Source organism: Falco biarmicus, chromosome 6 (genome assembly GCF_023638135.1).
Source record: "Falco biarmicus isolate bFalBia1 chromosome 6, bFalBia1.pri, whole genome shotgun sequence".
Lineage (NCBI taxonomy): Eukaryota > Metazoa > Chordata > Aves > Falconiformes > Falconidae > Falco > Falco biarmicus.
The window spans coordinates 58,290,060-58,317,562 of NC_079293.1; the positions used below are offsets into that span (position 1 = coordinate 58,290,060).

At 40.3% G+C, this 27,503-nt stretch overlaps 1 protein-coding gene across 2 annotated transcripts in view; it reads right to left on the bottom strand.

Moving 5' to 3' along the window:
* The window catches only part of RNF217 (ring finger protein 217), a 64,535-nt gene that overhangs the window by 15,283 nt on the left and 21,749 nt on the right, over nt 1-27,503 (bottom strand). The window contains exons 2-5 of one of the 2 annotated variants that reach the window (XM_056343320.1): nt 16,307-16,540; nt 8,327-8,491; nt 7,640-7,693; nt 856-1,057 (exon numbers count right to left, since the gene is read on the bottom strand). In XM_056343320.1, the coding sequence (XP_056199295.1) occupies nt 856-1,057; nt 7,640-7,693; nt 8,327-8,491; nt 16,307-16,540 (655 nt within the window). The remainder of the gene's footprint in view (nt 1-855; nt 1,058-7,639; nt 7,694-8,326; nt 8,492-16,306; nt 16,541-27,503) is intronic. The other variant, XM_056343321.1, reaches the window with a different exon arrangement.

Below are 27,503 nucleotides of genomic sequence, written 5' to 3' on the forward strand. Positions count from 1 at the left end.
TGAATTCCAAGTCACCTCCAATTCTATGCCTTAATACAAAGCACAAGAAGTCCTATTTTCCTTAATAGGTCCCCAGGTTTTAACAGTTAAAACAACCGTTTCCTATAATGTTACAGATAGCTTTAAATGGTGTAAACTCACTACAATGATTGAACTTAATGTATATGTAAGATACCACATAAGGTAATAATCTAACGTGTTAGTGATTTTTCCTGTGCTTCTATAGGTTGAGACAGATACACATCTGGTTCAAAAGCAAATTAAGAGTGGTGGGGTTTTTTAAATAAAAAAAAAATCCAGCTTTTGGCATCATATTTCTGAGACGAATTAATACACATTGTTGTATTTTGGTTTAAGCTGGATTTTATCTGAACCAAAGCTAAGAGTCAAAAGACAATTGTCTTCCTATTTAAAAAGGCAAACCTGCACAATCTGGTTTTTCAAACCCAGGTCGGGTTCAAATCCAAACAATGTATTATCCAAATGGATCTTTGCCACAGAGGTTCATTTAAAAAAAGGTTCCTGCTCTGATCTATTTCTCCCTATATGCTTTCGGAGTAAAATCACTGCCAGCAACATGCATATTGACAGTATTTTTCCAGTTTGTTTACATATTATTTAAAAATGTTAGGAAACAATCTATCAGAAGAGTATGCAATACTTATTCATACACAGTCCACTGAAAAAGGGAGTGAAAATGCTATATATTTAGAAATATTTAATACACCACCATTTACATAACTGAACAGGCTGCCCATCCGATACTTTAAACTATTAGTTTTAATTTAACTGTTATTGAACACCACCCCATCACCTCATTGTGCAGCTCTCCACAAGGAACATGTATGCACTCACCACAGACAGAGCCTCGCACTAATCTCCTTAAATGTGGTCTCTCGGGGAGGTAGCGGTATTTGCATCCAAAGATACTGAGGTTTGAGGTGTGATCTCCGAAGAACCGGAGCTGGCGGTATCTTTCCCCACAACGGTAACAGAAATTAGTGTTACACTGTGAACAGGTCATGTGGTCACACCCTTCTGTTCTCTGGATGTGGATCTGTATGAGTGGGAAAAAAAAAAGAAAATACTATTTTTTTCCCCTTCCCTAAGCACAGGAGAAAGTAGACACTACCTGGTGCAGTCCACGCACTGGATGAGAAGCCACCACAAGCAACTCCCTGTTTAACTCAGTACTTGCATCAGTTAATACTGCAGCTGTCCTAAGACAATAATGGTTTTCTAAGGGATGTTTCAGAGCATCAATGATGAGTTGTTTCCAGATTTCCATACATACTTTTCTTCTTCATTTAAACACTCTTTGTATCAGATGAAAATCTGAGTGATCCCTGCCCTCACTGAAGATTTGTTTTTATTACTGAAGTAGACACATTAGCACCAAACTTTATTAAAAATAAAAGCCGCACAGTAAATATAGTTATGAACTCTGTTTGACCCCTTCACAGATGGCTTTCCCTCTTATGCCACCTGTGGCCCCACTCCCTATCCCATCACCATCACAAATTGATTTGGCATTTTGTAATAAACACCAGAAAGACTCTGCTGTTGGAGTGAGTGATTTTTAAAGTATAGGTTGTTGTTTTTTTAAAAAAAGAAAGATTCCACAAACCATACAAAAGAATTACACCAAGCTTTCATGCCCGTAATACAGCATGAAGCTGGGCTGCCTAGGTTGTACATCCCTCTTTCTGCCCATTGCCTGCATAAATAGCTCCATTCATGTACCTCCGTGCACTTACTCTTCTGCAAAACTGGTACATTTACCTACTTCGCACAGATTTTGTAAGGCTTCATTTTCAGTTAATAGTTCTTAAAGTCTTAGGAGAGAGGGTAGTCCTGGGGTTGAGTATTTCACTAGATCAACTACATTTACACAGCTACTTCTAAATATTGCCAACTAATAATACAGCTAATGGGATGGTAAACACATTTTTCCTAGCTCAAAGAACTGCTGAAGACCACTCCCCCTGTCCTGACACCACGCTTCACAGTGAAATGGTAGATAAAATTACCTAATAACTGAGGTTGGAAGTGACCTACGAAGGTCATCTATTTTAACCCCTAGCTCCAAGCTGGGCTAACTTCAAAGTCAGATCAGATTGCTCCAGGTCTCATCCCACCAGATTTTAAAAATTTCCAAGTACGGGTATATCACAGTCTCTTTGAGCAACATGTCCCATGCTTCACCACCCTCCCTGGGAATATTTTTTTTTCCCTTACGTCCAATTAGAATTGTTTCTGTTGAAACTTACAACAGATGAATGAATGCCTCCTGAAATTCTTACCCATATCTACATGTATTTATTTTTCAGGTAGGTACAGGTAAAGACAAGGCATCACCACTCAATGGCCCTGCAAGCACCAGAGATGCTGAAAGCTCAGGTACAGCTGAAGCCTCTCACCTTAAGAGAGGCTTGTGACTCCTGGGGTATCTGACATTCCTGACAGGGTCAAAGTGTGCTTGTTCTCTGGTGCTGATCAGGGTTCATCTGGGATCTGAGAAATCTTGCTCACCCAAACAGTTACTGAAACTGGCACACAACAAAATTATGTTTTCCACCAGCAATACTTCTGGTAAAAGATTCTAGGGCTGATAAAGTTAAAAATAGTTTCAGGTACACAGGGTGCCGACATCCCTGTGCCTACAATAGTGATCTCAGAACTCATATTTCTATGCTTTCAAACGCTTCTTCTACGCATAAGAGGGGGAAGACATTCACAAAAGAGAGGATCAGCTATAGGGCTATGAAACATTACTTTTAGTAGACAGGTATTCCAGTGGACTTGCATTCAGCCCATAGAAGGGATGCAAACAGACTGATCAAGCAGTTACCCCCCTCTACCTCGAGGAAGCCTGCTGTATCAAAGGTGCCCTGTTTTCCAAAAGTACCTGAAAAAACACCATTGCTGATGAGCTTTATAAGCCACTTGATCTCAAAACTTTTACATTTAAGCACTGACTGCAATCACAGTCAGAAGAAAAGTCTATCCAATACTGTACCAACTTAAGTATGACTTCTGAAATTATACACTATTTTCTTCTAAAAGGCGTATTGTCAGTTTGACTTTTCCTTTTCAGGTTCTATATGAAAAAAATGTTGACCCTACTCATGGAGCCATAGTTTATTCAACTCTTATGAGATCAACTTAATTGAAATTAAGGAACTTCAACAGTGAAGTGACTTAATAAAATTAACTTTAAAATTTAATTCCAAATAGTGTTTCAGGGGACTGAAATTCAGACAACAACTATACAGAATACTGTACTTTTAGAGGTACCTTTCCTTATCTGCTGCTTCAATGACCTGTCTCCATCTTAAAAAACTAAATGACTGTCGTAAGATCTAATTCCCTAACTGGTTGTTTTCTTTTCTTTTTGAATCAAGACTGTTGAATTCTCCTTTCTCTTCTCCAACTTAGCAACCTAATCTATTAAGTTACCATCCATCCTAACTGCCAATATTGGAGCCTATAAAAACCCTAGATGCAAACCAAAACTACTTACTATTTAAAAAATAAGTTTATTTTCTTTGGTAGCCAGAACTTCAAGGAGTTGCTGGTAATAGCTTTATGCATTCTACCATCAAGACCTTTTAGAAATATCCACCTCTTGTGACTTGATACTGCATGTCACCCTTCCACCCAGACTTTCCTAAAAGCACCCCAGCTCCTGTTAGCCAGGCACCACTCATAAATAATTTCTGAATCTACTTGTTTCTGCACTAAATCCTCCAGGCACACTGTCCTCTTAAAGCATAAAGAAATTGATGTGAGTTTTATTTCCTTATGGACATATATCACATTATCTTTGCTTCTTGAAGAAGTAAAGCATTAAAAAACTTCCATTGAATACTTAGCTGCACATATATAACCGTCTTCAAAAGTTGGAGATTTGGAACAACTGGCTGTACACGTCTACATTTTTTGTTACAAAAAACTTTCTTTCTTTTAGTGAGGAGAGACTCCATTTAAAAAAAAAATAAAGAAAACAACCACTGCAGAAGCTGGGCTTGGACTCCCTAGCATACAAACACAGACTGACAATGCCAGATGGAACTTTGTATGATTCGGTCAGGCTGCTTTCAAGCCTAAAACATGACATCTCACGAGATCAACTTCAGCTCTGGTTCACATGGACATACCTCTCTCCCCTCAGGATAATCCACTGACATAGATGGATTACAAATCTATAGGTTGGGAAAGCGGTCACTGATGGGTCAGATATCACACAAGTGTTCCTGCCCCACTGGCAATACCGCGGCACGCAGCAGGCAGCCAGGGGAACGCACGGGGCCGGGAATGCAGCTATAGTTAGCTGTGTCTGCGCAGGCTTGGCTGCCTTGTAACTGCAGGCTCCCCAACAGCACATGAGGGTGGAGAAGGCAAGGTGAGAGCACCATGATGGCGAGCCCAGTTCCTGCCTCCAAGCATTCAGTAAGTGATACTGGCTCCATCCCGCACCTAGAGCGTGATCAAACCCCAAGATGTACCCTCACCTTGCGGGAAAAGGTTTAGTTGTTCAGAAACCCAAGAATGGCTCCCAGAACAAGAGGGGTGAAAATTACACATCAGTGGCAAAAGCACACAGAGCTCTGAGCTTAAGTAAACAACTGAAGTAGCGCAGTGGCTCTTTCAGACCCTCACTTTATCCCCTCTGCATGTTAATGCCCTCTCACAGAAATTTTCCAGGGAAATCGCTTCCAAGAGATCTGCGGATGAGAGTGGCCATTTCTTCTCCACTTGTTCTGAAGAAAACCTGGTGTATAGCTTCATCCCTTCATATACAAGCAAAGACTCTCCTCCCTCCAAAGGATAAGAAAATTTGCAGAGCACCTTCGAAAACTATGCCCCGAGTAATTTCATAATGCTCATATTAATCAGAACAGTGAATCCACAGACAAGATGTACATACTCCTTGATTTGCATTGACATCCTTGTTTACTTAAAACTCTGCTGCTGTTTGAAGCTTTCTAAGCTAGAGCCAGTTTGGTGATTCCTCAGACAGTGTTGTTTTTGAAATCTGTGGTAAGATAACACCAACATGAAGTACCTCCTTGGTTTGCTGTCTGTAAAAATACTTGTGGAAAAAAGGTACTTTGCTGCGAACATGTTATCAAAAGAAACTGTAAAAAATAAAGCCCTAAAACAGTAGTGGGGAAAGACAAATCAGGCTTTAGATTTGATGAAAAGGCATCAAATAATATGTAGCTAATTTGCACCCATTAGCCAGTTCCTTGAACAAGACCAGCATTTTTTGGACAAGGCATGTTGAGAAAAATTATTTAGACTGAGTTTCTCAAAATGGCATTAAAATAAATTTGGAAAAGGCTCTATTAAAAAATATGTCAAAATTAATTTAAGATATAGTTTTAGAAAAGTAGCATTTTGTAGTATTTCCATACTGACATACAGTCACAACACGACTCTACAATTAAGTATTTTGATAGCGTAACATTTTTATTTGCTTATGTAAGTGTATCTTAGAGATACCAGGTAAATATAAGCTATTACTATTAGAAACACTAAAGCTGTGTTCACCTACAGGAAAAAATCAAGTTTAAGCTTACTAAACAGTGCCCGCTAGTAGTCACATTACAAAGGATTATGTTCTTTCAAAGCACTTACCAAAACCACTGAAAAACTTGCGAATACTTGCCTAAGGATCTCCCTATACACACACAGTAAGAGCGTACCCATTTTATCATCTGCATGTCCAGACAAGATAATTGTGCATTCCACTTTTCCATGGTACAACCTCTTAAAAGAGAGAGTCTGTGCATATATGTGTTTGTCTGTTTAAATAATTATCTGAAGATGATCTCTCTAAAATATCGTCACAGTTTACACTGTAATCAATATCACACTTTGGAAGTTACCAGTAATTTTACAAGGTATCTCAGTAAAGGAATTCTACCACTGCTGAAGTTTCTACCTTTAATTTCCATTAGCTTCAGTTTCAGCACAAAGATTGAATACTAATATCTTGACACTTACAATTTAATCTTGACTTTTCGTCAATCTGTTTGTCAGTTTTGGCTGCTGCAAATTTTTGAAGAACCTCTTTCATGTTTTGGTTAAGTAGAACACATGCACATCTCAAAATAAAATACGCCGACACCTGAAACATTGCCTATGTGGATCTATAACAAGCATAAATCAAATGGTATGTTACCGACTCTGCTTTCCCTGTCATGATTTTATTTGGAAATAGAATAGTCACCCAGTTCAATGTTATATCATAAAGAGCTTTTGGAGGGGGTGGCTGGAGAGAGAAGAAAACAAAGTATTAGCTCCAGTCCTTGACTCCGAACTGTTAACTGTTGGTACGTTTATCCCCACGTGCCCAGATATCTATTAATGGTTTGATGAAGAATGCTGCATAACACGTGTTTTTCATAACTACTCAGTAACTGATTAAGGAAGAAAAAAAGAACAGTACAACTAACCACAGGGTAAGTGGTTCTTTTGAATACTTGCCAGTTATAGATTTGATTTAAAAACAAACAATGTGTTGATATAAATATTTTGGAGGTTGTAGGCAGGACAGATTATTTTTTTTTGCCCCCGAATAAAAACATCAGGAGTGGAGGTAGCAATACAGTTTATGAAAAGGTTGAACTCCCTCTTCAATATTCACTTATAATACCACATTATCAGAAACGACTTGCTAAGAAAGGTTCTTTTTCTGTGCTAGTTTCATAACTTTCCATACTGCCTCCCACCATACAGGAGCGTTTATTTGCTTTGGATTAAAAAACCTAATTTTTTTTTGAAATGAATAGCCAAAGTCATGTGACTTCAGGCTTCAAAATTAGTGACTTAACCTGTGTAAGTTTCAACTGTCCAGCTTTCCTTTTCTTTTCAAGACAGTGAAAACAGTTGTACATTGGGCATTTTAGATTTAAAAGTCATACAATGATAAACACATTAGGGTTAGCAGTTTTAGTTCCTTTCTTTTTCCAGCTAGCAGCCCTCTTCCCCTGCTTTCCATATTCATACTTTTTTGCTTGGTAAGTTTTCTTCTTTTTTTCAGACAACTTATTTGTTACATCATTTGCATTATCATAAAGTCTGAATCAAAGACACAGGTCAAAGAATTAAAAAGGAAACACACACTTCTGAACCCCCTACTCTGAAAGGAACAAAGTTTGTAAAAGTATTTTACTGTAAGACTTTCCAGAAAGTGAGCATTTTTAGAACTGGCTCAAACCTATCAACTCTTACCAAACAGCAAGCTGTTAAAACTCTGCTAAAATGTCATGTGTGCAGGAGGAAGGTAAACAACTGATTGCTGATTTCAGAGCTTTCCAAATTTTTCTTAAGTGTTTTGAAATATTTCAAGCTATGGCATCACAGGCATTTCTTTCCCCAAGACCAAAATAAGATACTTAGTAAACTGATAAACATTCTCTGATTTGCACAGGGTAAGGCTCAAAGTATGACAAAAGTGTAATTCAGACATTTAGAAGTAAATCCTTCCATTCAGTATTTATTTCCTAACAAATGTTCCAGTTTCGTTACTTTGTCCTCTCCATGAAGTACATGAAGAGCAAGTTAGGTTAAAATTAGGTACTCTCTTTCACACAAACAAAAAATCACAAAGAAAAGAAAAAAAAATCACCATGGTGCTCACAAGGTTTCGACTTCCTATACTGTCAGTAGCTGGAGATAAGTGCTGTGAAAAAAAAAAGTGAACAAACATAATGGTCACTTTCACTAAGGGCAGCCAGGGCAGGGGTGTAGGGGGCTGTTGCATCTCATTTGAGTAGTGGGAAGTATTTCCTATCCTACTAGAGATTAACGACATTTTTTAGTGTTTAAAAATAAACTAATTCATGAGAAAGGCTTGTGAAGAACTGATATTTAATCCTAAAAAACGGGTTTTAAGAAATTTTAGTTTCCCTTACGTAACTGGTGGACAGAGTACTTTCTGCCTTCAAAATTTAATTCACCCAAGCCCTTTGGAAAGCCTGACAGAAGGGCACCATGTTTCTCTAAAGCTTTCGATTTCTTTAAAGCTTTATTTTAGGAATAATTTATTCTATAACACACATTCATTATAAGCATACATCAAGGCCCTCCTCTTATGATTTCCATGTTTCTTTTACATGCAGAGATTCTGCAGAATCAGTGCAGCAATAAGCAAGTAAAACATCAGACCTGTTTTCCCCCCGACAGGTCATTCACAAGAACCCACACACCAAGCATGAATTTCATTTCCAACACCGAGAAGCTACAAATATTTACTTTAAATACATATCTAAATGGTTTGATTCCACTAGCTAAAAGCCAAGGGAGAGCAGCTCACCTTGCATTTTGGACACTTCTGGGCATTCCTCTGTCCATGTTCGATTTCATTGGCCCAGTGACGCAACAGCTTGTCTCCCTTCTTGTATTCTTTGCAGTTAACGCCTTCATGCCAGGGAGAGTGGCACTTGAAACACCAGACAAATTGGCAAGATGGACACTGGATCTGTACAAATGAGAAAACACCACAGGTTTGCAAGCTGGGTGCTGACCCAACTGGAAAGCCTGTTTTAAAACCTCTGCTCTTCAATTAAGAGAGTAATAGCTGGCCAGCAAAGACTTAGCATTTTTTGAGGGTCTGTTTTAAAAATGCAAGAAGTTGTGGAAGCTAATTTGTTCTTTTAAAAGACGACAGAAAATACAGAACTAATTGCTAAAGCCAGGAAAGGCCTCAATCAAACTAAGCACAAGTAGCTCTGTTTAAGCATAGGAACCCGCTTCCTAAATTCAACACGTCTCAAATGTGAAAAGGCAAAATCCAGGAAGCTTATTCAGTTGCCTCCAATGCACGAGTGCCACCACCCAAGAACCAGCAGCCGGTTTTCAGTGCAGTGGATCTCAGTCTTCTCAACTTCACTGCCAAGGCTATTACCAGGGAGTAGCTGATCTTCTCAAGGGGCTCCACAGATCCCAGAATGGGTTATGAAGCTTGTATTAGACATGGTCCTGGGAAAAGGGGCCAAGAGCAAGGCTCTCAACCAAGGGCCACAACTACCACCTGGAAGTTGGGCACTTCCTTTTGATTGTGTAAGGGTGAGCTGAGGCTGTGCCACACAGCCTGCTTCCTACAGACCACACCTAACAGCAAAACCCACAACCCAAACTCCTTAAATTGAGAAAGGATCTATTTTTCCCATACCATTCTCTGGGTTTTAAATCATTGCATCAAACAGGTACCATCATCATCATGTCTTCCTCCCGAGTCTGGCTTTTTTAATTTATTTATTTATTTATTTTTTTAAAAAAAAAGCTATGGCAGCTGCCGTCTTTGTAGAAGAAATAAACAGAAGCATGTTGCAGGTGCTTATATGATGAAAGACAGGCCTCCTACCTGGATCGTGAGTAGGGAAAGAAAGAACTTGACGCCACATTAGACTGGCATTTCTAGGCGCCTGCAAAATCTTCATTTCTACTGTGTTTGGCAACAAAATGCCTCAGCCTGAAAGACTGGAAGGCACATCTCCCAAGCGATTGCTGTGCCCTGTCCACCAGCTCCAGTTGCAGCCCATGCCTGGCACTGCCCTGGCATTGTACCAGTTAATGGACAAGACTGAGGAATCCAACCAGCCAAAAAAGGGCTTTTTGGTTTTACCTGTGTCCAGACCTGGTTCACCACCAAACCACGGATGTGTACTGGCCATGCATGGTGTAGGGGTGCTGCTCAGGAAACTACATCCTAGGGTGTAGTCATGTGTGAAGCCCCCAGAACACATTTCTAAAGTCTTCACCCCCACCAGTTGCTGTGACCTCTGCTCACACATGCCAGCTGGTGGTGTGCTGCCTTGGCTCCAGTCAAGAGTCCAAAGTAGGCGCTCTGAACTCCCTTAAGTATTTTTCTGGGAGGCAGCCAAAATGATTATTTGTAGGTGCAATTCCTACATCCGTCACTACCAGCATGCTAATACAAAGCTGATCTGATCTCTGATGCATGACTGAGAAATGAAGCCGTCTGCTACCCTTAATGCTGTTCCCCAAGTTCTATACACAGAGACAGCATTTAGGGTTTTGCCTTTAATGTTTCACATTAAAACCATAATCGACACAATGGCTCAAGCTGAGCATTTTTATGCCCCTAGCTGACCCATAAAGTGCTTGTCTTTAACTTCAGCTGTAGAGCGCAAGAGGTTTTTTGCCTTTTTTTTTTTTTACACTGCAGCAGTGTGTAACAGTCATAGCTTAATTTGTATAAAGTGATGCATCTCTGTCTGTGTCTCTGTCTGTGTAGCACTGTTTACCTGTATGATGTGCTGGTCAATGTATCACTTCAGCTTACCTCTTTATGTCAATCCACATTTACAGATCAGCAAGTGCAAGAATGGGAGTTAATGGTGAAGAGAATAATTTTCTCACTACTCATAAACCAGCACTTCCCCCTCCAGGATCCTTTGCCTGGGCATAAGACTAAAGCACAAGGAAGGGAAGCAGCATCAAGAAACTGACAGATTTTCTTCTTATTACACCACATTAACATTTTAGTCAGTCACCATCTAGTAGTCATTATCTTTGTAAAAAAAAAAAAAGAAAAAAAGTATGTGCATTTAAGTGTTAGAATACATACATTTCCTCCATATCAAGCAGACTCAAGGAAAGCATAATATTAAAATGGATGAAATTCAGAAATACTGTACCTGGTGCAAGTATGACTTACGGCGTTCTATAGCTACAAGATGGTATTTTTTGCTAGAGCATGCAGTAAGACACCTCACACAGAAGAAAACTGCACTTATTTTATTGACAGGAAGCATGCGATAAGTTACTGAAGACACAGATAGGCAGCAAAAAAATCAGGAAAGGACAAAGAATAAAGCATGCTACAGGGGAACACCACATTAAAGCTGCAAGATGTGGATTAGAAACATTATTACTTTTTGCATGAAAACACAGTAATATCTAAGGCCAAGATAAAGTATAAAATAAAAGCAATACAAACTACAACCAGTGCCACTTCTCCAATTTGTTGGTTTACTGGCTCAGATGCTAAACCAAAGAAAACATGCTATCCTACATCTCTGCTTCCCCAATGAATTCTTATAATAAAAAGTTTAAACAGGTAAGAGGAAAATTCCCACTCTGAAGAACCTAAAGAATAGCAGATTCGTTGCTAACGAAACTAATGCAGAGCACTGATCTATGTTTCCACAATACTTCAGAAAACAATGCAAACAAGATAGGTTAGGTTACTAGCTGCTATTCTGCCCAATATCTCTGTATCTTTTTTTTCCCCTTTAAGCTTTGAATTTACATTTTTCAGTAACACATGTCACAGCGACCTACTGCTGGGAAGACAGATTATAGCCAGCATTGCATTGTATTACTCAGTATTTGTTATGCCTCAGCCAAAGTTGGGAGTCTGTAGCCATAATTAAGTGTTCTGCAACCTGAAACCTTGTATCAGTTGCAGAATCCAGACATTTGAGATAGAACACGAAAGTTAAAAAATACAAACCCAAACCAAGAGATCTGGGAAGCTGCAATTTGAAGTTTCTTTCTTAAACAAAATTCCAACAGAAGTTAAGATGTAAGTTTTGTGAGTTTGTTTTTTTGGGGTGTGGGTAGGTTTTGTTCTTGTTCTTGGTTTTGGTTTTGTTTTTGGTTTTTTTTTGAGAGAGAGGGGGTAGGGGATGAAAACCTGACACAAACTCATTGCAGGCTCTCTTTCTACTGCAGCATGTCTATAACTGCAAGAAATACAGCAACCACCAGGACATATAATTACTCTTACACACACTATGGCATCAGATGCTTCCAAATATGTTACTTAGAAAGCACTGACATACAAGATGAAGCTATAACCACATGAACTCCGAATAACACTTGTTCCTATGAATGGCCCTGACTAACTGAAGTAAACTAGTGGGAACTGGCTACTTCAGTACCAGGGTTGGAGTTCCTAGTTCCCTCTTCTGCTTGCCACCCCTGACAGATGCTTTCTCAAAACCAAACTGCTAAGTAGTTTTTACACTTTGAATGGGCCACTTGACTTCTCTGTTGTTCAATACTGTCTGAACATACATTAAACAGGCAAAGAAAACTATATTTTTAAGTACTTATGAACCTTATTTTTCTTGGAACTAGTGGTTGCAAAACACAACCCTAAATCTATTCAAACTTGGATGCAGCGTGACACCAGTGTGCTTAAGAAACAGGAACACAACAGGGCAATTATATCAGTCTTTAAGATTCTTATTCCATTCTTCCTCTGCTTTTCTGAAAGAAAGAAGTCAAATATGATTTTCTTTATGCTTCAGTATTAGTGCATGAATTATCATAACAAGGACACTGAAATGCTATCTACATATAATTTAAACCAGTAAAATATATTATAGTCCAGCAAAGCAGACAAACTATATCTGAAAAAAAACAACCACAGAACATTAATCTAGGTTTTTATCAAGTATGTTTTTCCTCACACAAACATTTTTCCATTTATTTTATGCCTTCCATTTCAGTTGATCAGAATGAAGAGGACAGATATATACGCAGACTTCTATGCCATCTGGAGGTCAGCCTCCCTTGCAATAGAAAAGACGACAACTTCTCATGCTAACCTTTTTGGTTCTCAGCTTTCTGAAACATTGATCTTTGAGGCTAACATTTTCCATTTTCTTAGCTAGCCCTTTTACTACAAACTATTCTATCATTTTCCTCACCTACGAGGAAAAGACCCTTCAAAATTGGTAGGTAACTTCAACACAAAATACTGCTTGATGTGACATCATGATAGCAAAACTGACTACACATTAAAAAATCTTCTTGAGAGCCCTGAATCTGCGGAAAGCTTTGTGGGATTTTTCTGCTCCTCGGGAATGCCAGATATATAACAGGATAGCCAAATTAATCATGCAACTAACTGATTACATTAATTACAATCTCTAGCTACAGCTACACAAGTCACTTTATTCCAAAATAAATATGGGCTCCTGCCAAAACAGCTGCCTCCTTGTCATCACCAACTTGTCCCCTCACTTGTACCAGCTGAAAATAAGCAACAACAAAACAAACAGATCTTGTATCCCACTGGAGCTGATCTTTGATCCAGCTCCCAGTCTGACACCAAAACATCAACATGTGCAAAAGCAACCTGGCAGAAATGAACAGCTGAGAGCAAACAGGGAGAGCATGGCAAAATCACATCTGCAGCAGTTCAGGCTCAAGGCAGATTGAAGTGACATGTAGTCATGAAGGTACGTGCTACTCAAGGTTAAAATCTGATCCCAAAAGGGGGGAACTAATTGATACGAACTACACAGGTCTGCTCTATCACAGCACCTTTGCAGGTATAAATTCCTACTATTCCAGAGCAACCAGCTTCAGAAACTCAAGCAGTCCAAACTAAAGATAGTTCATGCAACAACTGCACTGAAAAAACACATTTCCAAAGCCAAGCACTCAAGCCCTTCTTTTATGTGATGTGTACCTCTTGACAGAAGCGCACAAGAAAACTACATTACGAACCTCACAGGCTGACAATGCAGAAATACAGTCCAAGAATTGCTTCTTCATGGCAGATGGCTGGTCAAGGAACTAACATTAGAACAACAGATGAAATCCAGGCCTTAAGGGAACACAACCCTCTCAGCCCCTCATAGAACAAGCCAACATACTCACTGTTGCGCAACCCATATCTGCTCCATGCATAAAAAAAGAACTATCAATTTTTCAATTTTTGCCCACATTCTTTGCACTTTGGTATACCAGCTTTGACCAAAGGTTTATTAGGATCTTGTCTACAAAAAAGTTTTAACACTCCCAAGTTAGGTCATAAGAGAGGGGGCAGGGATATTTCCTTTCTTAGAGTTGGATCCATTTATGATACAAATATTTGATATAGTCACATTAATTAGTCACACTGCTGTACCATGCTGTCATAAGTGGCATTAATGGGAGAAGAAAGGTTTGCGTAGCAAATTTCCTCTTTCTTCCCCTCCTTCTCCTCCAACATACATGTACCAGCCAACCTTTGAGGCTTAGCACACCAAGACTTTCATCTCAAAAATGAAAAACAGCACCAGCAAACTGAACTGCTGGGCTTAGGTCAGTTTAGCTGACACAGAACAGCTATAGTAAGAAAAACTAATTTACCTAATAACTTTACTACTTCTTTAAAATTAGGTATTATTTATAATTTTAAGCAGCGTATCAAATTTTAGGAATGCCATCAATAACATTTTTAAAGTATCTGTTCAAAAGGGTTTTACAGTGTTTTCCTGTTGCAGTGTATAGGACAGCAAGAGCACTGGCTCTGAGGCCCCGTGCGCAATGATCTAGTAGGCTTACACATAGACTTTCCCCACACATGACTCAGTTCTTCTGAAGGCAGCACTTCCAGTGCTGGCACAGAATTCATCTGGTGCAAGTGCTGTTATTATTGCTTGCATGTGAATACGTGAGCCTTCCAGTCTCCAGTCAGATGTCTCCTACGCTATATGCAGAAGAAAATAAGTCTTTACCTCTGAAGAGCCTGTAATTCAAGGCACAGACAAGATGCAAGCAATCACACGAGAATCTAAGAACACTAAGATAACAATGGTTCACAGCTACATGTGTATGTAATCACTCACATATGCAGAATCTCATATACAGTTTTCTTTTTAAACCTTAGCCCTGCAGCAAAACATTTCCTTGTGCTAAGCTTAAAGTCAGTCACTAGGATTGTACCTATGCCAGAAAACGCCACAGGTTCAGAGAGTAGGCTGAAGCCCTGAACTATGATTGTCCATAGGTTGCTTGTATTTTCCTAATTATATTTCTGCCCAGCATCAACTAGACATTCTTCCAGGCAACACCTGGGCACAGCTCAAAGGGCACATTTTGCCAGTGCCTGCTCCCAGGAGCCTTGACCCCTGCAGATCAGAGCTACACACAATGCATTACCAGGGACCAGGGACCTGCTTCTGGCTAGCATTACTTCATGCATCACACAGTCTTCCATTCCTTCCAATTATGATTTGTAGGGAAGCAGTGGGAAGGTTTTAACTATAGCATAAAAAAAGCACTGGTGGTCAGAACAACCAATTTTGCACCTTGAGGAACAGTCTCAGAGACAACATGCCCATGACAACAGCTGCACCACCTCTGACCCACATCTGTGGAACAGTAACAGCTTCTGACATCTTGAGAGGCTGCTGGAGAAGCATTACAACCTCTCATCTACCTTGGACTCTACGTCCTGTCTGCATCTGAGGGAATGCTAAGCGGATGGGTGAAAGAATGGCTGTGGGCAGAAGGAATTTCACTTGCAGTTTCGAATTTCTCCACCTGCATGTAAGATGCCAAAAAATCTGGAATTGTTGAGTCCCACAGGCTGTGTGGCATGTTCATGCACTGCACAGGTATACATAAGTAGCTCATAACTCAAAGATAGCTTTACCAAGGTTTCAACTCCACTGAATGCACAACCTTCTACCTTTTAATCTCCATGCTGGGCTGAATCTTATGCTGTGTAATTAGGGCTATCTAAACAGTCATCTAAACTCCTACTAACAGGAACTGGTTTGTCCAGAAAAGGCCAGCTCAATCATGAAGTTAACCACAAGAAATCTAGTAATTGGATGGAAAACTAATACAGAGCATGATGCTGCAGACAGAACCCTCATCTTCTGGAACTGAGATGGACCTTCAGCAGCTCAAAGCTTCTAATTGTAAGCTCTTGCTTTTTATCTTTGATTGAAGTTACAGCATAAGCAAATCTTCTACTGAAAGAAATTCTATGAAAGTGTTTTTTTCCAGTTTCTCAAGTTTCTCGTATTATGAGTGATGAGACTACAGGAATGTACAACCTCTGGTAAGGGACTGAAGAAAACAAAGCCAAGAAGCAGGACAGACAACAGCTCTATTTCTAAGGAGCAAGCCAACAGCCTAACACCACAAACGCCCAGAATTCATTTGCCCAGAGTTTCAGGAAGAAATCATCTCTGCTAGTCGTGTACCTAAAATTATCAGTTACAATGATAACTCCCCTTCCCTAGTCTCTTCTGATTGTGACCATACTGTTTGAATGCCAGAGAGAATACATTCTTTAAATTAAAATGTGTCTCAGGACAAAATTATGCCACCTGCCAAAGAAAAAGGGGTTGCAGTTCAACTGCTTGAACTGTTAGAAACTAATTAAGTAGTTAATCAATTACGTACTACAGATTCATATTCCTAATTACAACTTGCACATAGCACCAGCGATGCAAGAAAGCTCATTTAATGCCCACCAAACGCTGTCCTACTTTTGTAGTGTCATCTAACCCACGGCCCTGGCAAGCATGCTCACTTTGTATTTGTTCTCCAATTTGGCAGGGGTAGGAATGTGGCCTCTCCTCCGGAAGGTTGTAAAGTGCTTGCACTGAGGGCATGGCTTGGTGCTGGAGTCAATGCGGCTGAGTTCCAGGAAATATTTATACTTGATGATGTCGTCATGGGGCAGGTTATAGAGGATAGTTGTTTCATCCAGGTGTTCACTGCACTCTGTGATCGGGCATTTTATATCCGCTTGTCCCAGCTGCACCTGTGTATGAAAAAACCAGAAGAGCTGTATGACCTTTTGCTTGGAAAAATTAAGCAAGCATTTGTGAATTTTGTGAGGAAATTCAATTTCAAGTACTGTAACAATCCACAGACTATCAATCATATAGTCTTAAAATTATTTTGACTTAGTCCAAACACACTGCAGTTCTTCCAGAGAGTATTTTGAAATCCAAACAGAAAAGCTAATTACCTGTAAGACAACTGCAGTTATAAACATATAGTCTCAGTGTACGTACCATGACAATGTACTCCACGAAACCAAAACACAAGTCCTAACTAGGAGCACCCATACAGCACTCCCTGCTTTGGGTGTAATGCTCACCACTCCACTATCACAGCTCATACAGGCCGAGAAAGCAGGCAATGGAAACATTCATATACTATTTCACTGCAAAAAGTGCTGGGAATCGCAGCACAGAGAAATTCAAGTCAATTTAGGATCATCAGAGTCTAACAGCTCTGACTCAGTGCTAGCCCTGAGCTGGTTCCTGCTCAGCAAGCTCTGTGCCTCTGCAGACGGCGTCCAAGAAGCTCCTTACATGCCACGCTGCATGCACAGTAAGTGTTAGCTGAGCCTGGGGGTGACCAAGGTCATAAGTTTTCCCACAACTCAAAGTTGGAGTTTAAAAACAATGCCCCCTCCCACCACCTTAAAAATAACTATAAAAACTAAAAAGATGACCAAAATAAAAACAGGCACAGAAGCAAGCTCAAGGTTAACAGGGCTGAAACTGTTGTTGAGCTAGTAAGTCCTGATGGTCCCAAGCTGATCCATATGGTCATATATCCACAATGTATTTCCAGAGATCCCGGATCTGAGAAGATCACTGGACCCAGCTCTGCACCTTCACACTTGTCAGGCTTTAACAGCTCAGACTCCATGCCAAAATAGCAGATCCTACTTGGTCTGGGAGCAGCAGAGTTGCATTTGCTTGGCACTAAGCCTGAGTTAATAAACCCTGCTGGATCTTGAGAATCTGCAAGGACGCAGCTTGAGCATGTCTGTGTCTGCCTCCAGTAATCTTGAATGAATGAAAGTTGACTGCACAAGTGGAGCTGACCACCAGCCTAATTCCCTCTTTACTATCTGCATGCAGAGAAAGAGGTTTAATAGTGCACCCAGCATCTCTTTCTAGGAATTACTGTTTCAAGGTTGGCAAATTTGATTTCCCTAGTCTGCTTATTCTTTAACATGCTCGATGATGGGAATCTGTCAAACAATATATACTAAATATGATAGGAACACCTCAGATTTGGATGCAGATATTGCTGCTGCATAGTGGTACCAGGAGACCTCAGAGACTTCACTAATGCAATATTTAAGCTACGAAAGGAGGAAAAACCCCCAGAAACCAACACAACACAACCCTGTCATTGCTGCTTCAGCATGGAGCCGTATGGGCTCTACCTGAATGATAATTTAGTCAGCAGCCAGAGGATCAGGAGTCATAACAAAGTGGTATAAAACCCAAGGTTCATACTGACTTCAAAAAAAAAATCCCTTTTTTTCTTTTCTTTTTTCTTTTTGTTCTTTCAGCAATGTAGCTAAACCTAAGCAGAGCAAAGAAGTCAGATGTATGTTAGAGAGAGAAAAGCAGGGTGAGTACGGTGGCAGCCTGTCCCAGACTACAGCATGGCAGAGAACGCCTCGGCAAGCAATTGCTGCCATGGTGCCCTGAGCAGCCTCAGCTCAGGGTGCAGGCAGGTCAGGAGAGAGGCAGAGGAGAGGCAGCTCCCCCAGCAACACACTCATTCTTAGGAGGGAACTTCCTTGAATTTAATTTTGTAGCTCTAAAAGGTGAGCAGAGCTCTACCACCTGCAAACAAGGCTAGGCTCAAACAGTTTAGCTTTTTCACGACCCAGTAAGTACAGGAGGGGTATGGACTCAAAGGTATTAAAAAGAAACCCCACCAAAATAGAACAAACAAAACCAAAACCCACCAAAAAAACCAAACCTCCACAAGCTACATGCCAGGGTACATCCACCATTTTATACCTGTAGGACACCAATTCACCTATAGCAGCATGCAAAACAGAACTCAAGCATATGACACCACTAGAGTGACTCTTCTCAGAAGAATCACCCAGTACATCATGGAGCTGTGCTTAGAAGGCAGAAGATAATAAATCTAGCACTAGAGCACTCGAACACACTAAAATAGGAAACCAAATTGCTACAGAAATATAAAAAAGCTATTGCACTACTGCAAAGATTAGTACAAGCTTCTCTTTAAAGAAGTACAGGTACAACAATTTAAAACCAAATCGTCAAATTAATCCCATCTACAACTACTTCAGGGTTTCAGGTTTTTTTGTTCAAGCATTAGGGAAATACTAAGGCAAGACCTTTTGCTAAGAGTAAACTAAACTACAACAGAGTAACACTTCACAGTCACAAGGCACATTGTATCTAGCATCTAAGCTGGTACTTAAGAAGCACTTATATTAAATGCTAGTTAGAATAAACCTGCATTTATAAAATATAAGGAATACAAAGCTGTACACTTGCTGTATATCATGCCACACAGACTATGATTAAAATATGTGGTAAACATCAAGTGTGGTTTCAGTGTTTATTTTGAAAATATGTTTTACACCCACCTGAAGTAAATAATTTTTATCCTCTGTAATATTCAGCCTTTCAAGTTTGGCAAAGATTGATCCTTTTCCTGTGTTTTGAATGGGACTGAAGTGAACAGAGCTGCCTTGCTTATTAGCGTAACTTCAATGGAGCCTTGTCGTACCAAAACAGCCTATCTTTGTTTGTGCACTAGCATCAGCAATTGATCTAAGTACAGCTTTAGAGGTAGGCTGCTAGGCTACCTGCTGCTGCGGACCCAGGAGGTGCTACAGAATGGGAAAGAAAAAAATGTCTTATAACATCGGCGAAAATAACAAGTTTTATTCTTTTCCTTGATTTTTCTTATTTGAAGAGCCTAATCCTTCAATATCAGCTTATCATGTCGTCAAACCCCTGAATTTTAAGAAGTCTTTGAATTTTAAAATACCACTGTGTATTAAGAACTTCAGAGCTCCCAGTATGCACAACAGCATGGTGTATTTTCACAGCATGAAGAACGACTCAGATATGTCTAAAAGCAGCTGAGCTACAGTATAGTATTAAATGTCAGGCAGCATCCAGCTCTCATGCCCAGCTGTGCTTCACTTCTGTATAGCATCTCAGGAGGGGCTAGCTCTGCTTACAACTCATGAGGAGAAAACAGGCTCTTGTGACTTTCATCCTACAAAACGGTAACATTTAAACTATTAGAAGAGCAACACCTAACCTCTCCCTCCACCCCTCCACTTCTTGACATCTTATTTGAAAAGATTTTCTGGGGTGGTGGAGGCTGTGGTGGTGGGTATATGTGGAGGACAGCTGAACCAGACCCACATTAGTCCACTTGCTTCCCCCAAAATGCAAGGATACTAGCAACAGAAAACAGAAGCAGATGGCGTGGTACTTTTAAGTCAGAAAATTACTTCCAACCCCTGGGCTTTCTTTTAAAGGAAATCTTTGTTAGCTACACAGTAAACGAAGTTCAAACTACCCCACAGAAGCACTGATTTATACCTGTCATTTAGCTTGGCCCAAGCTGGATATCACATAACCTGTGCAGGCTGTACTTGGGCAGCTGCATTACGCTTATATTTCTTACAGAAGGGGCCATTCTACTTTAAAAATAGACACATACAAATGAGCATTTTCCAACTGAAACTTCACTTTTTGTTCAGAGATCCACACGCTAAACAAACCAGTACACTGTTCTTACTTCTCACCTACTAATGCTGAAAGCTAACAGTGCCATGTCTAATCTGCAGCTCTGCAGAGAAATTTAATTTTACCAGTGCACTAAATTCTCCTCTCTAAACTACCAAGGATGTTATGCATTAAAAAATTTTTGGAAATGTACAGATGCAATTGAGGGGACAGCTGGGTCCACTGGACCTTCATGTTCTACAGGGGAAGAAACAAATGGATTAAAGTTCCCTTTATTTATAAGTAAAAACCCATTGCTTTCTACTTCACTGGAAACATTGCTCTTTCATTTTTGCTGGTAAGTTGCAATTCAGTGAAGAATTACTTGTCTTGTTTGGGAAGCAGAAAGTGTAATTTTGAATTTTTCTTTAAAAAAATTAATCATGGAAAATACTTGAAAGGCTCACCGTGGTTCAGGACTCCACAGAGGTAGGTGCTAACCAAATGAAATCCAAATAGACATGGCTCAAGTGCAAACCTAAGATACTGCAAACTTTTACTAAGCATTTTGCACCTGCCCTTAAGGTTGGATTTTATGAACGTTTCTGTGGTTTGAGCTCTAACTTAGCAGTCCGGATTCCCTGCCTCTGATTTGTGCCAGTGATATCCTGGCATTCTCCATCAAACTCCTCTTTAATAAAAAAAACAAAAAACACAAAACAAAAACACCACCACCACCCCCAAAAAAAAAAACCCCGCCAAAAAAATCCCACCAAAAAAACCAGCCCCCAAACCTCCTATGAAACACATTCTCTTTTTCAGTCCATCTGTTCTCCCTCCTTACTGTCAGATGGTACAAATCCTCAGTGCTTCAAGAGAAGCAACAAAGAACGCTAGAACTAACAGTAATTAGCATAGGGGCTTACTTAAGTTGTATCACCACGAAATAGGAAAAGAGACTGGGTTTCTTCTGTGCCACTTCCTCCACTGGACATCTACACACAAGTTCTTGCCTGTCATTCATTACTTCACAAACCATACTCCACAGGGTATGTTCCACTTTTATTCCCCCTTTCATTCACTTCTCGATATAGCGGACTTAGATTACTTTCTGAATCCCTCTCTCATTGTCACCCCACCATCTCCTCTGTCAACCACCACCTGTAACCTCACTAGCCTCAGAAGCACGTATACTGCTGACCACAAAAAGATCCAGAAAGAGTTCAAAGTGGCGAGGACCTTCTGCACACTGGCACTGAATTAATTATTGTTATATTTTTTAGTTTTAATTCATATTTTCTGCTATACCAGGAAATATCCAAGCAATCACCAAAACAACTAGAATGACCAGCCTTTCTTCATAGTCAGTGGAGAATGAAGAAGGTAATTGAGATGATTCAAAGAAGGTGGCAAATGTCAATCGTACCTTTAAATTGTCTAGGAGAAAAAAAAAAAAATGAAACCCCCACTTTTCCCAACCTCAGGGACTACAAGTAGGCTAAGAAACCTCACTTCTCCCAGCACCAATGTCTGACAGGTACTCAAAGACAAAAAATCCAAAGAATTTCTATACATATTTGTGACAGATGTCCATTTTAAGTTGTATTTAAAATGGCTCTATTATTAAAAGTACAACCAGAGAGTTGGATTAAAATAAACTATCAGATTTCTATTGTGTCACATGCTCATGTGGACCAACCCTGAAAGGGTCCATCAGGATGCCCTCCTTCACATGTTCTGTGAGGACACGGTCTCTGTACTCCTTTTACTTTAGTACCACACATCTGGATGAAGCTATGAATGATGTGGTAGGTCCTGCCCCATGTGACATTCAGAAAGAGAAAGTCACTTGGGCCCAAACGTTGCAGGCATGAAGAGGCGCCACCTCTTCTAGTCACACTTACCAAAATTTGCATTAACTGTCACATTGTCGACATTAAAAAAAGAAAAAAGAAAAGAGACATAAAGCAAAGTTTTAGGGCCTTTGAAGAAGATACCAGTATCTCATCCTTCAGGAGGAAGGCACTCAAAGGCAAGAAGCTGGGAGGGAATCACAGGATACATAACTGCAGTCCAACCAGCACCTGTACATCAAAGGTTTGACCTTTCTGCTCCAAAAGCATGTCTTCTGAATGCTTTACAACACATATTTAAATGTGGCATCAATTTAAATTCTCAAAGCTCATCTAGTTTTCACAGTCTCAGCTTTCAGGAGCACACTTACCCAAACCCACATCCCCAGGGGTGCTGCAAGATGGTGCAGGCACACACCAGTGAGGGCCACAGCTGGCACCACCCGCGTGGGTGGCAACCAGAGCAGCTTTAGCCCCCAGAAACAAACCAAAACCTTAACTGGCAAAACTGGCCTCTGCAGCCTGGAGCAAAACCCCAAACCACAGTGTCTGTTTCCTATTCAAACTCTTTTTTCCCTCCACATTCACATGTAGGACAAGAGAGAGGCGGAGAGAGGATAAACTAGCAAGATATTCTTCAGAATACACCTAAAGTCAGCCAAAACCTTTTTCTTAAAGGCCTCTTTATTTGCTTTCTCATTTGATGACATGCTGGTATGAAGCTCTACTCCTTTTCCCTTCCTTCCACAGGACCAGGTTCTACCTGCTCACACAGATTTGATATCAACAGGAACATTCAAGATCAATTTGTCCTATTCACATAGGGATAGGATTTACAGAAAATTACTTGTAGAAAAATTAATACTGAAATCCTCCTTCACAAGATATAAGCAAGTAATTATCAGTCTGCATGAGCTCCCCCTCCACGCTTTCATCTCCTGCTACTTTCTCTCGCACCAAGTAAATTAAAAAAGGAAACTATCTTACCTCAGTAATGTGTTTAGAAAAACTACACTGCACTAAATCATGCCTCTGTCTGCTACTACCCATTAAACCTAGCGCATGTCATTAGCATGGGCAGAGGTTACAGGCTTTCTATTCTCTTTCTTTGTCATCCATGCTGAGCTGCAATCCACAGCAGAGGCAACGGTTAGTTCCATGGCAAGACAAAACCGGGGCTGGTACACCCAGACAGCTGCCCACTGATCTAGGACACTCTCTGAAAAAGAGGCACACCAGAGAGATCAGCTGGCAGAAAGCTTTCACAATCTCTTGGAGCCCTCAGCGTGCAAGATAAAGCAATCTTTCATCTCTCCTCCCGAGGCATGTGTGGGGGCAGAGGCAGGGGGAAATCTCAGCAGAGGAAGGTAACCTGGGAGGAAGCATGGAAGAAACTGCAAACCTTGGAGGAATCTGACCCAAACCCACAGGAATCTCAGCATTCATTAAAAGGAACAAGGAAATGCACAAGAGCTTTCTTATTTTGTCCAGGTATGCATATTACCAATGCTAGCTAACTACAGGTATGCTAATTTTTCTATTCCTTAGAAGACACGTTCACTTTTACTAGAAGACCCAAAGGTGTCCATGAAAGAACTTTGAGGAGAGCAGACTGAGCTGGATACCTGCCCTTTTTGGGGTGGAAAAGGGGCAGTTGCTCCTGCCTAGGAGTGGGACCAAAAGAACCACATTAAAAACCAGCAGGAATGGGAAGGGATTACAGAAAGGAAGCAAGGGCCAGGAAACCATCCGCATACCATGATATGCTCTAATAACCTGACCGTCTCAGGAGTGAGCCCTGCTCGCAGGAGCTCTTCCATTAAGAAATACAAGTAGCAAAGAAACAAGACCTTCAGAAGGTAATGGTTTGTTGGGCTTCCAGCATTGGAATAAAAACATCACAGCCAAATAACACAGAACCAAAACAAGCCAACTCCAACAGCCGATTCCTGTAAAATAAGATAAAAAAAAATATCTATCAGCTCACTCTTTTTAATTGACAACCTTAAATTCAGAGCAAAACAGCCTGTTCTCCTGCAGCCAGCATAAGAATCGTAGAAATTGTCGTCTCTGTTTGAATTTGTTACCAGCCAAGCCTAACCCTGCTCTGACCTGCACATGTGAGTGCTCTGGTCAGGCACAAACTGCCATAGCCCAGGCCAGCACCCTGGGAAGGCAAGGAGTTAACAGGTTGAACGGGATGACACACAGGCACAATGCAGCCACCAACCTTGCCGCACTAGAGCCTTCCCCCTTGCCAAGGGCAGCATCCCTTGCTTTCAGCATGCCTGACCTCCCAAAAGCAGGAAAGTCATGGCACAAGTGTTTAATTCATTGAAATACTTACCTCAGAAAACAATAAATTAGAAAGAAAAAAACCACCAACACACCCCAAATCCTATTCCCCCTTTCTAATTAAGACGATTAAACCAAAGTGTGCTCCATTACTTGAGCAGATAATTTTTATGCATGTGCTGCTCTCTTACAGGAGCAATGCTTAAAAAGGTACACTGCCATTTTCTTGCCTCACTTACAACATAAAGTCCTCAACAGACAAACTCTGACCTTCACTGGGTTCAGACTGGATTAACCCAGATTGAGATAAATTCCAACGGAATAATACTGTTAACTATTAACAATGATTAGTATCACAACTACATCCTTTCCCATGATTTTCTTAAAGACGGACATGAAGTTAGCACCCATGAACTGATACAGAAGAGTGAAAATACATGGCTTCAATCTTCAGGTGGAGCCAAGCAAAACCCATCAACAACAGCGACAATTTATCATACAACTATTTATGCTGAAAAAGAAGAGATCAGTTAGCTCATTATTCTACTTAGTAGGCAGGGTCCCAACCAGACACAAAAGCTGGAAAAGGCTCCTGAGTTCACATTTGCCAAACAGCATTCCCTTTTCAAGTAAAACAGGGCCCGAACTACCGTATGTCTGCACAACCTATTCAGCAATCTTGCATTCACAGAATCATGGAAAGTTTGGGGTGGAAGGGACATTAAAGATCATTCAGTTCCAATCCCCCTGCCACAGACAAGGACATCCAAGTCTCTAATGTACTACTGAGCCTCTTAACACAGATAAGCCCAGCTGGCATCATCAGCAACAGTTTAGCAAACCTTTGGTTTCACCAGTAAAACATAACAGCAACCACTGCTGTTGTACCCACAGACATATTTCATGGTGCTTAATTTCCAACTGAAACCTGGTGTTTAGCATAAAACAAAGAAAAAGCTCTCCACCAAGGGAAGGGGGTAGAAGTACATTCCTACTTGTCTCATATTCCATCCCAGAAGATGGCTACAAAGCCTAACAGAGAGTTGCTGTGAATGTGGGTGATGACTCAAAAACAGCAAGAACTTTTAATATAAAACTTTCAACTGTTCTCTTGACCACCCTGATCACCTGCATTCCCTGGCCTGTAGAAAAAAGGACAGGCATTTTACAGCCATTCCTAAAACACCCTGCTTCCTTAAGCAAGCTACCTACAACTATTTAGTTTCCATGTCTTTGCTAGGTCTGAGGTTGTAGGTGAGTTTTCCTGTGCACGTATTAATCATCCATGTTTCATTCTTGATTATCAGACACGAAACCAAATTGTGCCCTCTTTACTTAATAAATTTAATATAGAAACAGCAGAGTTGCATAGGCACACACAAAAGCAGAAGAAAGCCTGAAAAGTCCTTTTTAACTGACAGGAATTATAGTAATATATCTTATTTCTAAGATTCAAGGTGAAATGTATGTTATTAAAATACCATCACTTGGCCTCCCTTACAAAGAAGGTAGCCAAAATCTTCTTATGCAATCAAGTTGTTACAAAATAGCTAAGATTTTAATTACGACTAGTTATTTTGCTCTGCCTTCCTGAAAAGAGACCTACTTCATCCTACCAGTACCTATGTACAATAAACAAAGCTGGTTTTGGTAAAAAGTTACGCTGTCAAAGCTACCGTAAAGTGAAGCAAACTCATAATTTTTACATAGCTTAAGCAACAAGAGGGCAAGTGTGCATGCTGACTTATTTTCAGGGATAAATACTTCCTGGGAAAGGTTAAGGGACAATGTTTCTCCCCACATACCATCATTTGGACAAAGACCAGACACTATGCCAAGACTCCAATTTCACATGTCTTTCACATGAAGTTATTCCTCATAATCCACCATGGTTTAAACCATATTTTAATGCACATTTAATGCAATTACAGATACAGCCACAACAGGGAGCAAACGTACAAGATCAAGAAGTGCAAACAGCACAATCTTCTCCAGGGAGCTGAGCCAAAAGCTTATGCAGTGGTTCTGACCCATACTTGGAGAAGTGAAAGCAAAGCAAAAGTCTTGCCGCGATTAGAAGCAAATCACACATCAAACCGTTAAAACTGTTACTTTAGATACCTCAGCAGAAAACTATAGCATGGATGAAAAATCCCCTTATGAAAGTTGAAAGAACAATTCTGCCCCACAACTGATCTAATCCAGTAGAGAGCTGCACTCATCTAGCACATAGTGACTTGTACACAGCGTGTATTTAACAGCCAAACTAGCAGAGTTAGTTCTGCTGATCAAACTCTGGCTGTAATCTGGAGATTGTTACTGTGTCAGGTCAGTTTCCCTGACAGTCTGCCAGAATTGGGTCCTAACTGAAGCTGGAAGCCAGCTTTCACCTTGATTCATGGAGCGTGTTTGTGTATTGATTGCTTCAGACCTTGCTTGTCACAAGCAGCTAGAATCTTTACAGCATCACAAAACCATTAGAAACAGCAAAACAATGGGGGAAGCAGACAAGGTAGATGTTGTACACCAGGAAAAACAAACCATAACTGTGCTCAGAACAATATATTCCGCTTACCACTTTTTCATAAAGCAAAGAAAACATGAAGCAAGCTCATTTAAATTCCTAAAGGCAGTTCTATCAGCTGACTGGGCTGTTAGAACATTCATTTTCACATCAGTTTTGCCACAAGAGAAGAAATTATGACTTCCCATTTGTTCTAAATTATCTTAAAAAAACCCAAACCAAAAAAAAAACCCCATGACTTATTCATCTGCTGTTTATATATATAAATCTATGTTTTAAAAGAAAATATAACATGACCCTTTACTACAAACCCTACAAACCCTTTACCAGTTCAAAATGTTGATAAGGATTTGACAAACCTGGGAGCATGTACCATGCTCCAAGAGCCTACTTTTTCTGTGAGGCACGAGTGAAGAACAGAGGTAGAGAAAGTCAAAATGCCCCAGGTTAGACTCCTGTCTAAAATTTCAGAGTTAATAGCAAGGAAGAGAACTGACTCTTGCAAAAATACTGTTACGATCAGATAAGACTGTGTAACTACTTGCATGTAGAAGAAAAACCACAAGGTGA